The sequence below is a fragment of the Lacerta agilis genome, chromosome 2 (genome assembly GCF_009819535.1).
Source record: "Lacerta agilis isolate rLacAgi1 chromosome 2, rLacAgi1.pri, whole genome shotgun sequence".
Classification (NCBI taxonomy): Eukaryota; Metazoa; Chordata; class Lepidosauria; order Squamata; family Lacertidae; genus Lacerta; species Lacerta agilis.
Window position 1 is genome coordinate 11,708,938 of NC_046313.1, and position 13,180 is coordinate 11,722,117.

Here is a 13,180-nt window from a genome sequence, read left to right on the forward strand (position 1 = left end):
TATACCTTAAATATTTACATGGCTAATCTATGGAGTTGGTTTGCAGGCTTCCCTGGGGGGCATCTGGTTGTCCGCTGTGAAAATGGGGTGCTTGACTAGATCAGCTGCTGGTCTGATCCAGCAGGATTCTTCTCTGGGATAAGAAACCTTTGGTCCTCTGGATGCTGTTTGACTTCAACTCTCACCAGTCTTGCCACCACCATCACAGGCAAAGATAATGGGGTCAGGACCCATACAGCCCAGCATCTTGCTTACTACACTGTCCAATCAGATGCCTATAAGAAGCCTACAAGCAGGACAATGTCATAATAGCTCTGAGCAGTGGCACTTCCCCATTGTTTGTTCCCAAGTGACTAGCATTCAGTGGCATGCTGACTGTGCACCTGGAGATAATAATATCACCATCCTGGCATGAACTTGTCCAACCTTCCCCCCCCCCCAAATATATATTCTAGCAGCTATCACCAAATATTGTGGTAGTGAAGAGTTTTGGGGGAGGGGAGGTGAAGAGAAAGCAAAACAAACTTGTCTCCTCCCCAGGTCTCTTTCTATGATGACAGTGATATGGAAGATCCTTCGGAGGCCATGCAGGAGTCCCAGTTGCCTGCTGCCAAAGAGCCAGTGCCTGCCACCCCCAAGACAGGGAGGAGGGTGGCCTCTAGCAGGAAGGCATCCCAGATGAGCCGTAGCACTAACTCTTCAGACGGCTGCTCCCAAATGGCAACGCCCCTGTCCAGGAGGCCACGGGGTAGGGGAGTTTCTCGACGGGGAAAGCAGCAGGAGGAAACCAAAGAAGCTCCTTGTGAGGAGAGAACTCCCAGTTCTCAGGATGAAGAAAAGGAGGTTCTGAGGACCATTGAGGAAGGTCCTGAGGCCAGCTTTGAAGTCCTACGGGGTTCCGATGAAGAAGCGCCAGTAGTTGAAGGTGAGGTGTGACTGCTTGGAAAAAGAAAACAGTAGTGGAAGATGGAAGGCGAGATACCTAGGAATGAGCTAGCTGACAGGCTTCTTAGGCAAAGTAGCAGGAGGGTAAGGGGAAGCAGGAGGCTTTAAAGGGAAAGAACAAGCCAGAGTAAATAAGAATATTCCATAGGTGCTGGGGCAACTCTGATTTCTCTTTGTCATCTTCCTTTCTGCCTCTCATCAAGCTTTGAAGCAGAACATCCTGTGGGGTAACAAGCCTCATATAGCTGACGTTAGTTAAGTCTAATTAATGCATGAAGGGGTTAAGACCGTAGAGTAAACTGTCCTAGGCTTAGCTCATCATGGGAGGAGGTCAGAGCTGGTTGCTGCAGCTCAGACCGCATGGCTCTTACAAGCCTTTCTTGAGCTCTTATACCAATAATTTAGGAACTTTCACCACTGTAACTAAGCCAAGTTTTATTGCCTGTTCAACATTTTCTGACTGCTGTATGGAAAAACACATGAATCTGAACTTCGGAGAGTTTCTAAGTAAATAATTTTAAACTTACCAAATGTGGTCTTTATACTAGGGGAAGAGGAAAATTTAGGAACTCACAAGGGCATATTTAAGATCTAAAAGCCTTTATTTCCGTGCTTTACTTTGCTCCATATTTTATGATTTAAAACCTGCTCTTTTTAAATGAAGTTTCTGAATGTTTCCTCTGCTAATCATGGGGCGAAGCAAAGGCATGTTGAAAGACCTTAATCCACTGGTAATCAAATTCAGCAGGTGTAACCTGCATGTTTTCCAACCTGCCTTCTCAATGACGAGGGTTAGAAAGTTGTTTTTTAAATGCAATGTTGAGATTTCTTAGTAATTCATTTCAGGTGTGTAGCTTGCCTTCGTTATATGCGTATTCATGTGCTGCAGCTGGCATAAAGGTTTACTGTGGCACGAGCTCTCGTGCATTTCAGGTTTCTGAAGCGAGCTTCACTCCCATGAAAGATTACACACTGTGAACGCCCTTAAATTTGCGGGTCCTTAAAAGACTTCCTTGTCGGGGTTGCTTGGGAAGACTCATTCTGTGCCCAACAGGGTGCCATGCGAAATTGCACCCAAGCCACATCCCTGATTATAGAGGCTGTTTTGCAGCTGGCATTGACACGTTGGCATTGCTTCTTCTCACTGCAGAACACAGGAGGCGGCCTGTCCGTCGGCTGAATGACACAGAAGAGGACCAAGAGGTTCTCCGGCGTGATGCCAGCATTGACTTGCAGGAGGCTTTCCAGGCTACAGAGAAGAGAGGTTCACAGGACCCTTTCAACTTGCACCTGCTTGCTGCTTCCCTGGATGCACCTGCCGGTAAGAAACATGAGCCTCTTTGCTTTGCTCCTCAGCTCCCTTCTTAAAGCAACGATTCCCACTTTATGAAGCAGCCTAACGTCCCAGGGCAGGTTACAGCATTAAAACACAGTATTAAAAACAGCTTAGAGCAACTTGCAATCATAAAAAATACGGTGGGTTCTAAAAACATACACCAAAATACTTTAGATGTTCCTTACTCTGCTAGCTCTGAGGAAGGAAGGAACTGAATGTGTTTTCTCCCTCTCAAAAAATTACTGAGCCTTTCAGGCTTCAGAAGTTCCTGTTTAAGCCTGCCTTTGCAGTGCTGAGGACTAGAAACTTGGGGTCTGTTGGCTAAGCAGAAGCCAAAGTCTCTGACTCTTGAATTCATCACTCATTGACAAATGCCATGGCCTCACTGGGCTTTTGTGTAGTTCACACAACTCTGGGTGGTAGGCTGCTTCTTTGTTGTCTTTGGTTCACATTGTAAGCAGTGTCCTAGGGCCGGGGGTTTAAAACATTTTGCATATGTTGCTGCAGTAATCTTTAAAATAGCTGTGCAAGGGCTGGTCAATATAATTTATTCCCATTTTACAGATGTGGAGACAGAGGGGGGGCATGCTTCAAATGACCCAATCAGCTCATGGTGACATCCTGTCCCTACTTTTCCCAAATCTAAAAACCTGGCCTTCAAGATATTCCCTAGTAAGCATCTATTAGATTATAAGTTTATTGAGAGCCACTGTGGTCTCCTGTTTACAGGACCAGGACCAGGGTTGGAATTCCCACTTGGTCATGAAGCTCACTGGCAATAGTGTCTTTAGTCTGTGAGGATAAAATGTGGAGAGCGAAGAACCATATACACCAGCTATGGGAAACTGGAACAGGCCAGAGACTGGATCCAAAACTGGCCTGCCCTCTGTGGACCATTTTTGACAGATGTGGTGGGACCACCCACTTGTCAATCACCTGATGTCATATGAGCAATAAGATTGGAAATGAACCTCTTACTTGCTTTCCAAAAGACAGCAGCAGAGGCTTATCTCTAATCTTAGTGCTGTGAGAAAAGAGCACAAAGATCGGAGATAAGAAAACCCCTACCTCCAACCTTAGCGTTTAGATCACGGATAACAGATCTCTGTACCTAATGCCATAGGGCGTCAGGCGACTTTGCAGGTAAATGTGATTTGCTCAAAGTGGTCTGGCGCAGGCCAAATCCAGGGGCATGACAGGTTTAATCAAGGTTCCTTGCTACTGATATGAATGATGCTGAGCCAGGGGGAAGAGTGGAATACAAATTTAACAAAATTAAATAAATTTTATAAATTTGCAACAGTTTAAAAAATTTGTTATTCTGGAATCACACTGCTCAGTTCACAGAATAAACATAAATGTTCAGTTTTTCATTTAATTCAGGTTTTTTTCTCTCTCCCAAACTATTGTAGACTCCTTGTCCATGGACTCTGTCTATGACTCCCTGCAAGCTGCATTCTACGCAATTGGACATTACCCACCGGGTGCCCTCTACAGCCATCTCTGCCGGCTCATGGCACTGTGCACTGGGAGCCGAGACCCCATTGCTACTGCCTACCTGGTTTCTGAGTCGGTCTCTGTAACTTTTCGTCATCAGATACTGACCGTCATTTACAAGAAGCTCCAGTAAGAGCTCATATTTTGGGGGGAAGGGGAAGTGGTGTATACTGTATGTAAGTGTGGAAAACATAGCCTCGTGTAGGTTTACTTGAAGTGTGCGAGAGAGTAAAAATTTATCCACTTTCAGTAGACCTGAGCAAGCCTCATGACTGCAGGGAGGTAAGCAGGAATGTGTGCAGATTATTTAGCAGACAGCCTCTTCCAGATGTTGTTTCTACAATAAATGAAAGTTGAGTCAGCTCTGATGCAGCAGAATTGTCTCTCCCTGAGGAGCTCATCTAAAGCAAGCAAAGTCAGAGCAAAGAATCATGCAGAGATGCAGTGTGCAGCTCCCAGGTGTATGTAAAATTGTCTTAAAGATTGGGGTCTGTATCAGTGTATCAGATCTATACAAGGGAGTGAATCTGAACACATTTCACCAGAATGTCCCTATTCCAAATGCCTTTTCCAACCATTATAAGTTTTTCAAACATATTTAAAATCCATGCTGTTAGAAAGCAAAATCTGCTTGGATGTCACCGTGAATCTTAACACGGGCTTTTGTTTATGCTGCTGCCAGAATGTTGGTGTGTGTGTGAAGTGTCTATTAGCATCTGAAATGAAATTACTTCTTGCTTGGCTCATGCTTTCTGTTGCACATCCTTTGAAAGCTGGTGTCTTAATGGCCCCTGGCCTCTTGTTTGATTCTTAGCAAAATGAAAAAGGTATCGGTGGCCAGTGCCTTAAAGCAGTTGGAAGCACTTAGCCTGCAAGAAGGAAAAACTGATTCTCCATTCCAGCACCTCTCTGAGTTACAGAACCTCTTTGAATTCAGCTGCCCCAGCCCAACGAAGTTGGAGACGGAGAACTTCAGAGAACAGCTGCAACAAATCCCTTCTGGTATATGACATGACTTCAGTGTGGGAGAGCGGGCGGTACTTGCTCCCCATTCAAAAGGATGGTGGCATCTGTGTTCCTATAACAGAAAAGGTTCTGAGTCTTATCGCTGCAGCAAAACCCTTTAATGAGCTGGCAGTTTTTGCAATACCATAGTCTAGAATTAAAAACAAAAAATCGTGCACAATTTAACAAATTAAAAGAGCTGTAGTGCTGTACTTAAGTTTTGCCTGGATTTCTGTAGTTCATGCTGTGTCATGCTGGGCATGTTTCATTAGGTAATGAGCGGGATTTGGGTGACAGGAACTATTTTCACTTACTTGGGAATGGAGCAGGGAGTGTAGAGTTAAGTTGTCCAGAATTGTTTTCTTGGCCATCTCTGGATCCTGAACTGCCAATAGAGACCCCCCCCACCATTTATACTTATTTCTCAAAACGAAGACTAGAAGTGTGTCTAGTTTTAAAGGGTGTTGTGTAGGAAGAGGAGCTGCTGTGTCTTAAGAAACACAGGAGTTTCTGTGCTCGCAATTTGGGACTTGATGGCACAATTGTGCCTCCTGTTAAAAGGTAAAGGGACCCCTGACCATTAGGTCCAGTGGTGGCTAACTCGGGTTGCGGCACTCATCTCGCTTCATTGTCAGAGGGAGCCGGCGTACAGTTTCTGGGTCATGTGGCCAGCATGACTAAGCTGCTACTGGCGAACCAGAGCAGCACATGGAAACGCCGTTTACCTTCCTGCCGGAGCGGTACCAATTTATCTACTTGCACTTTGATGTGCTTTTGAACTGCTAGGTGGGCAGGAGCTGGGGCCGAGCAACGGGAGCTCACCCCGTCGCGGGGATTCGAACCGCCGACCTTCAGATTGGCAAGTCCTAGGCTCTGTGGTTTAACCCACAGCGCCACCCGCGTCCTGTGCCTCCTGTTACGCTCCAGCAAATGAAAGTGTTGTTTTAACCACCCTATGTGCTTCTCTTCTCTTAAAAAATTGGGTGGCATTGCTGTCTCCACCACAGGGGTAACAGTATGTATATTAACCCTGGTGAGCATCCAGCCAGAAACTATTGGGGACGTCCTCTTGCTGACACGGCTGGAGAAAGATGTCCCCCCAGTGACCATCCAGATACAGACCACGCACACCAAGGTAAGGAAGTAAAATTTGCATTGGCAGATTCCTGGTTGGAGGGGCTAGCTTTTTCCACCATGCCCCTTTGTTTCTCAGGTACCTGTAAGTGCAGCCCTTCGTGAACTTGATGCCATCCTACAGAAACAGAAAGAGATCTCCAACCTCACGGACAGGAAGGACTGGTGGAATGGCAGGGTTGCCCTGGACAAGAGGATGAAGGTGAGGTCTCGGTAGTCTTTGGCATTGCCCCAAAACTGCCAGAAGGCTGAGCCCTTTGACTTCCAGCAGCAGAGAAGAGGTGGCTAAAGTCTAGCAAAGGATAAGAGGGGTTGTGCTGTTTACACGCCTGGCACCTGTGGCTGTAGACAAAAGAATGGGACCACTGCTGCCACCACTACCAACTAAAAGTGGGGGGCATAAGGCAGAATTGGGATGGGGAAGCACCTTCTGTTCCCAAACCTCATTGCTCTCATTGTTTCCCCAGCCACTCTGGGCAGCTCCCAACAGAATATTAAAAACACAATAAAACATCAAACATTAAAAACTTTCCTAAACAGGGCTGCCTTCAGATGTCTTCTAAAAGTCAGATAGTTGTTTATTTCCTTGACATCTGATGGGAGGGTGCCACCACCGAGAAGGACCTCTGCCTGGTTCCCTGTAACCTCACTTATCGCAGTGAGGCAATCGCCGGAAGGCACTCAGAGCTGGACCTCAGTGTCCGGGCTGAATGATTGTGCTCGGAAACATACTGGGAACCAGTTCTCCTTGTCCTCCATTGGCTTGCAACTGAATGATGGGTTCTGCGGGACTCATGGTTTCTTCACTCCACAGGATTTGACCGAGTCCCTGGAGACGCATGTCCTGAACTGCTGGAAGGGTGCCCTGCTGCCAGCCTTTGAGGACCAAAACTTAGCAGAAGAAGCCTCCCGCCTCCAGGCATGTCTCGGGGAGTGTGGCTGTGAGGAAGTGGATCTGGCACTGCTCAAGGTGAGGAGCCCAGGAGTCTTTTAGCAGTCAGAAATAGCAACTGGTGAGCTTGATTGCACCCAAAGCTCCAGCTTGCAAGCCAGATGCTTCCCAGAAGAAAGCATGGAGGTGATTTACGGACCATGGAGGTTCTGTTTAGCTGTTGTTATACCCATGCTCCCATGAGTATTTCCAATCCCCTTGATTGTTTTCAAAGCTAGTGGCTGTCGCCTCTCTTCCTGTTGCAGTGAATTCTGTAAGTTACACATTGTGTGAAATGCTTTGGTTTTTTATTGGTTTGTTTTTAAAAATGGGTCCTTCTGGTTCTGCTGCAAACATCGGGCATGATTTGCCCAACAAGTCCTGATAGCGGAAGCCCCATGCAAGGACTTGCTTGTACAACTGGGCTTTCCCACCTCTCCTCCCCCACAAAATTGGCTCTGGGGTGTCAGAAGAACCCCCAGAACAGTGCGTGGCTGGGAAGAGAAGGGGAACTGTTGTGTCTGGAAAGCAGAATTATTTGCACTGATGGCTATTAAATTACTTCCAATAGTTTTGCATGGTGACCTCTTATTCTAATATTAAGGGAGAATTCTCCTGTAACCAATCTCTCTCTCTCTCTCTCTCTCAGCATATACAGTATGTATGTATTTTTATTTTATTTTATTTTACCCCACCCATCTGGTTGGCTTATGCCATGCACCCCTCCCTGAAAACTAAACAAAAAAATATTAGGTGCATTTAATCTTTACTCATGTGGCACATTAGCCACTATATCTTTCCCCTACCATTTAAAATAACAATGAATTATTTCTTAATAAACAGCTATTTCTTAATTTTTGTGTTTACGATGCTGTTCCACAGCTTACATGTATATTTCAGCATATCGCTTTTGGAGATTTAAAACCCTCTTATTTGTAATCTCTCTTTTTAAATATTGTAAGTAAGCAAATAATGAGTTAGGAATTGCACAAATGGTTGTGGTGACAGATAGCACTTCACCAGGGTTGTAGGTGTCCAAAGTGGCCTTGCATCTTAACTTTTGCTCTCCTCCACCAGGCCATGCTGATTGGCTCGCATCTCTTGGCCCCACAACATGTACAGTGCTTGGCACAGGGGCTCAACCCAGCTCAGCCTGAGAGAGCCCAGAACTGTCTGCAGGAGGCAGTGGACAAACTGGGATCCCGTACTGGTCAGGCGTCGAGTGGCCACTTGGTCCTTGTGCTGGATAAAGTAAGTGAAAGCCATTTCCCCATTAGTTACAAGACAGGTGAGCAGATAGAAGAAGAAGAAGAAGAGTTTGGATTTGATATCCCGCTTTTCACTACCCGAAGGAGTCTCAAAGCGGCTAACATTCTCCTTTCCCTTCCTCCCCCACAACAAACACTCTGTGAGGTGAGTGGGGCTAAGAGACTTCAACCTTGCACTGTCCCTGCTCCTTAGGTACCTGGGAGAAGCAGAAACACAACATCTCTTATTATAAGGGAATTGGAGTCTGCTGGGTGTGGTCGCACCTTCTGTGCTACCCAAAATCCCTTCCCAAATGCTCGTTCAACAGCAACATTTGAGGGGTTCAGCTCATTGCTTTCCTTTTCCTGGCGGACCAGGTCAGAAGCAGCCTGCCAGATGTTGGAGGGCTGCTGATAAGACATCCTTGGCTTCCCTTAATGGGCTGGAATCATGTCTCCCAACCTCCGCCACACAGACTGAAGTTACTCCATTGAAGGAGCCCAGCAGTGCCCTCTTGTACAGAGGGGAGAGCAAGACTTAATTTCTGATCATTTCCCCCCCAGCACCTGCAAAAGCTTCCCTGGGAAAACATGCCATGCTTGAAAAACCATTCCGTGACCCGGTTACCATCTCTGCGGTTCCTGCTCAGCTACTCCCTTACAAAAAAGGTATAAAGAACCCCCCTGCCCTGCTGGAAGGCACAAAGGCATGATCCAGACATAGTTTTTTATCCTACGCCTTTTAAAAGATGGATTCAATAGCTATGGCAACATTATTTTTGTTAAGTAGTGGAGCTTTTCCTTGCACAAGGCTCCATGTCTGCCTTCTTGGTGATTCGCAAAAAGGATATTTAGTAATGTCTAGGAAAGACCTTTATTTAAAAGACCTGTGAAACGGGGTAAGTAAGAGGTGACATTTGGCTGCTTTTGCTTCCTCTGTGTAATGAAGCTTGGCTCAATTTGCCCAAGTGCCCTACAAAGGGATCCTAGCTATCTGTCTCTGGGGCACTGTGGGTGGTTTTAATTTTCATAGGTTGCAAGCTTTGGAGGAAGTGAGGAGAGACATGTGCTGGTGGATGAACTGAGCTTCGATCCAGGATCCCTTGGCCCCTTTCCCCACATTCTGAATGAGACATTGAGCTGACTAGATTCAAGCAAGGCTGCGTGCTCGTGTTTTTTCCTAATAGATTTCAGTTCAGCACCTTTTGGAAACTTAGTTCTGTGTTTTGTGTTAAGTCAGCTTGCAGATTTAACGGTGCGAGTTCAGGTTGTTGCTAGTCATGGGAAGGAGCAATGAGCCTGGTATTGCGTGCTAGAAGCCACTTCTTACACTTTCACTCCTTCTTCTTCTTCCCCCCCTCTCCCTCCCCCCCCCCCACATTCTGGCTCTGGAAATGACACACTCATTGTACTAAAGCTACATCTAGCAAAAAACTTTACGGGCTGAAATCTCTTCCCTGTACCAAAACCTGCCTTTATCCCATCTAATAAAGCTGTTCTGATCTGCTTTAACAGTATCAGGAAGAGACTATCCTCAACCGCGGTGTCAACAGCAGCAACGCCTTTTATGTCTTGAATCCACACACAAACCTTCCTGGGACGGAGAAAATGTTCAAAGAATGGTTTCAGAGGTAATTAATTATCTGCATGTGTGCACAAGTCACACAGAGGTCTTTCGGAAGCCGGATTTCCCCGCACAGGTTACCAGCAGGCCGATTTGGGGTCCACTGGAATTTACAAAGTCTTCTTGACCAGGGATGGGGAATCTATAGCCATCCAGATTTTGTTGGGCTCCAGCTCCCATCAGCTCAACACAGCATAATGGCTAGGTATTGTGAGAACTGTAGTCCAATCTGCTTCCCTACCCCTGGTGCTAGACAAAGTGCCCTTCTTACTAACTGTCTAATGTCTGCCCCCCCCCCTCAATTGCTTGGTAGTGAGCCTGGATGGACAGGAGTGGTAGGAGAGAGTCCCAGTGCAGACCAAGTGCCATCGGCCCTTGAAGAACGCGATCTCTATATGTGAGTACATACATCATGCAGTGCTGCCTAAGCCAGTGATGGAGAAGGCTGGTGATTTAATTGGGGGACAGGAAAGCATGGTGCTTGGGGGCAATTGACAAATTTAACTCATAACTATTGAGGTAGGACCAACGCATTTTGTGTCTGTATTGACATGACGCCTGGGCAGTATTCTCCTCTGTTTTGCTCTTTGTTCTTCTTGTGCAAGATCAAATAATCGCAGAGTTGGAAGGGACCCCAAGGGTAATCAAGTCCAACCCCTCACACTGCAGGAATCTCAGTTAAAAGCATTCATGACAGATGACCAGGTCCTTCTAGGCAGGTTTGCCTAGTAGGGCCCTGAAAAATGTGTGCTAAGGCATCTCAAGAGAAGCAAGATAGAGGGAAAGAGAATCTTGAATATAGTGATAGAACCAAGTTATTTTTGAAGGTATTTAACACTGTTTGGTCCTTTCACTGCTGAACATGAGCACATAATAATAGTGTGTGTAAAAACTAGACTTCACAAACCAGGGGCAGATGAGCTCCTCTTCTTAATCATCCCCAGCTACTTATAACTACCATCAGGCAACTTAATGACCCTGTAATATGTCTCCCTTGGTTTAAAGGAGGCTCCACTCTTGAAATCATTGCATGCTTATTTTCCTATGAACCTACATTTAATAGGCAGTGTGTTGAAATAAAAACAAGGCATAGCCCGTCTTTCAGGTTTGCAATTTAAGACTCATTAAGGAAGAGGAGCAGGGAGGGGGGTGAATAGAAGGAGGTCAGTCTGACACTGATAAAATGAAGAGATGTTTTTCCTCTCAACAGGAGCAAGGATCCTCTGGGCGCCAACTCCCACCAGCCCCAGCCAGCAGGAGCAGAGACTGACCTCCTAGTTGCCCCCGTTCCTCTGGCCAACTACAGGCCAGAATGCCCACCCAAGCTTCCTCCCTCTTTCTGCCACAGAGCAACATTTGTGTGCTGGAGGTGCAAAGCAATCTCCCTATTAGTTACTGGTGCATGTCATCTAGCTGGTGTCTGGAACCAGGTTCCTGTGTTCCTTGCCTGCCCAGTAGTCATCATTAGAGAAGGTGGGGTGCAATCTCCCAGCAACCCTTCTTCCCCTAGAGATGCAGGATGTCTGTTCAAGTTGCTCGTGAGGGCCCAGCATTAGTGCCAGACACGAAGCCCCCTCAGGAATGTAAACGTGTTTGCATTCACTGAGGCCGCGTGGATTGCCACTTAAGGCTGCTTTTTCTATGGCAGGCAGCTGAGGCTGTGTAAGAGGGGAGAGTTATGCTTCTGGTCCAAGTAGGCTTGTGTTTTATTTTACTTTATTGTGGTTCCTTCCTTCCTGTAGCTACGCTGGGCATGGTGCTGGTGCCCGTTTTGTGGACACCATCCTGAGAGTGGACTGCAGGGCCGTGGCTCTTCTTTTCGGCTGCAGCAGTGCTGTCCTAGCAGTGCAGGGCAACCTGGAGGGAACTGGTGCTGTCCTCCGGTTCCTCATGGCAGGATGGTAAGTTACTGCATCCTCTGCTGGCCCTGCCTCTCTTTAACAAATGAGTCAGCAATCCTTGCTTCTTAGCGGGGACTCCACCCACCTGTCAAATTCTGCCCAGAGCTTGATAAGGATCTGGCCCATGGAGCCCAAATGGTTCCATGTTTCTGGTCCTAGACCAGTGGTAGAGGGGGAACCTGAGGTCCTCCTGATGTTGCTGGACTTTAGCTGTCAACATTCCTGACAATAATCCATTCTGGCTTGGGCTGATGGAAGCTGTAGCTGAGCAATATTTGAATGGCCACAGGTTGCCCAGCTCCGGCCCTAGACCACAGGTGTGGACCCACCACAGGTGTGAGCCTGTGGTGGCCTACCATGCCTTTTAGATCTTCCCCTGCACCTTGTGCTCCCCATTCCCAAAAGAAAGGGTTTTTTCTCAGTCTAACTGTTAGGGAGAGAGAAAGGAATAGATGAAAGAGAAAATGGGTTGCTGACTGCTAGCTTTGACCTTGAAATAAATTTTGCCTGGGGCAATGAAGCCCATGGTATAATTTCCCCTAGTGCTTTCTGGGGAAGCGAGAAGTTTCATGCTTTGCTTGGACACCTATTATATACACAGGATTTAGACACATTTTTTAAATGACCTGTACATGTGCTATCTCTCTCCTTCTCCCTCAACCCCTAGTCCCCTAGTGCTGGGTAACCTCTGGGATGTGACTGACCGAGACATCGATCGCTACATGGAAGCACTTCTGAAGAACTGGCTCAAGGCAGGTTCAGGAGCTCCATTCCTCCAATATGTCATACAGTCCCGTGATGCCCCCAGACTCAAATATATGATTGGTGCTGCCCCAATAGCCTATGGCTTACCAGTGTCTCTGCAGTAGAAAACAGGGCAAAAGCATGATACCTGGTTTCTGGTGGGAGGGATTTGAAAGGACTCAAATTATTATTTTTTTGTTGTAAACGCTGAACTGCCTTAAATGGAAACTGCTGCTGGGCAGGAGGATAAAATATCTGGCCTTATGCATGCTGGGTTGGTCACCAACTACCTTGCCTGACCTTCAGTGGAAAGTCTGCACTGCCTTTACACGGAATGTTCCTAGTTAAGCTGCTGCTCTTTGCAATATGTAGCGTTTGCACAGTGTACAGTTTGCATTTCCAGTGATTAATTAACTTATTTTAAAATTGATTTGTATTTTAATGTTTCAAAGCCTGAATAAAAGTTATAACAAATAAAGTGTGTTTAGGTTTATCAGATAATACTTCCACATCATCTTCTCCTTACCCCTCACCATGATGAGCAGAACAGGAGAATTACACTGAACAGTTTAAAACAAAAATAACAACAACAAAAAATCAAGAATGTTGCATAATATGCACAGGTTCCCACATTAAGTCATAATTTGGGTTATCTTAGTGCAGAACCTTTTAAAGAAGACTAACCTTAGGCACAGTTTTGTCTACAGAATTAAGAGCACAGAGCTATATAGACACTTCCTAGATTTATTGCAGGTGTGCCCCAGACCACCAGAGAAACCAAGCATGCTTCATTTCAAAAGCTCTAGAATAAATGTA

The 13,180-nt window shown here is 46.3% G+C and overlaps 1 protein-coding gene across 1 annotated transcript in view; it reads left to right on the forward strand.

The window, feature by feature from the left end:
- Window positions 1–12,842, forward strand: part of ESPL1 (extra spindle pole bodies like 1, separase) — a 39,586-nt gene extending 26,744 nt beyond the window's left edge. The window contains exons 19-31 of the mRNA XM_033138596.1: window positions 541–925; window positions 2,096–2,266; window positions 3,694–3,907; window positions 4,593–4,780; window positions 5,791–5,918; window positions 5,997–6,119; window positions 6,732–6,887; window positions 7,926–8,099; window positions 8,660–8,764; window positions 9,611–9,726; window positions 10,033–10,116; window positions 11,462–11,620; window positions 12,288–12,842. Coding sequence (XP_032994487.1) covers window positions 541–925; window positions 2,096–2,266; window positions 3,694–3,907; window positions 4,593–4,780; window positions 5,791–5,918; window positions 5,997–6,119; window positions 6,732–6,887; window positions 7,926–8,099; window positions 8,660–8,764; window positions 9,611–9,726; window positions 10,033–10,116; window positions 11,462–11,620; window positions 12,288–12,489 — 2,205 coding nt within the window. The 3' untranslated portion in view covers window positions 12,490–12,842. The remainder of the gene's footprint in view (window positions 1–540; window positions 926–2,095; window positions 2,267–3,693; window positions 3,908–4,592; window positions 4,781–5,790; window positions 5,919–5,996; window positions 6,120–6,731; window positions 6,888–7,925; window positions 8,100–8,659; window positions 8,765–9,610; window positions 9,727–10,032; window positions 10,117–11,461; window positions 11,621–12,287) is intronic.
- The last annotated feature ends 338 nt before the right edge of the window (window positions 12,843–13,180 follow it).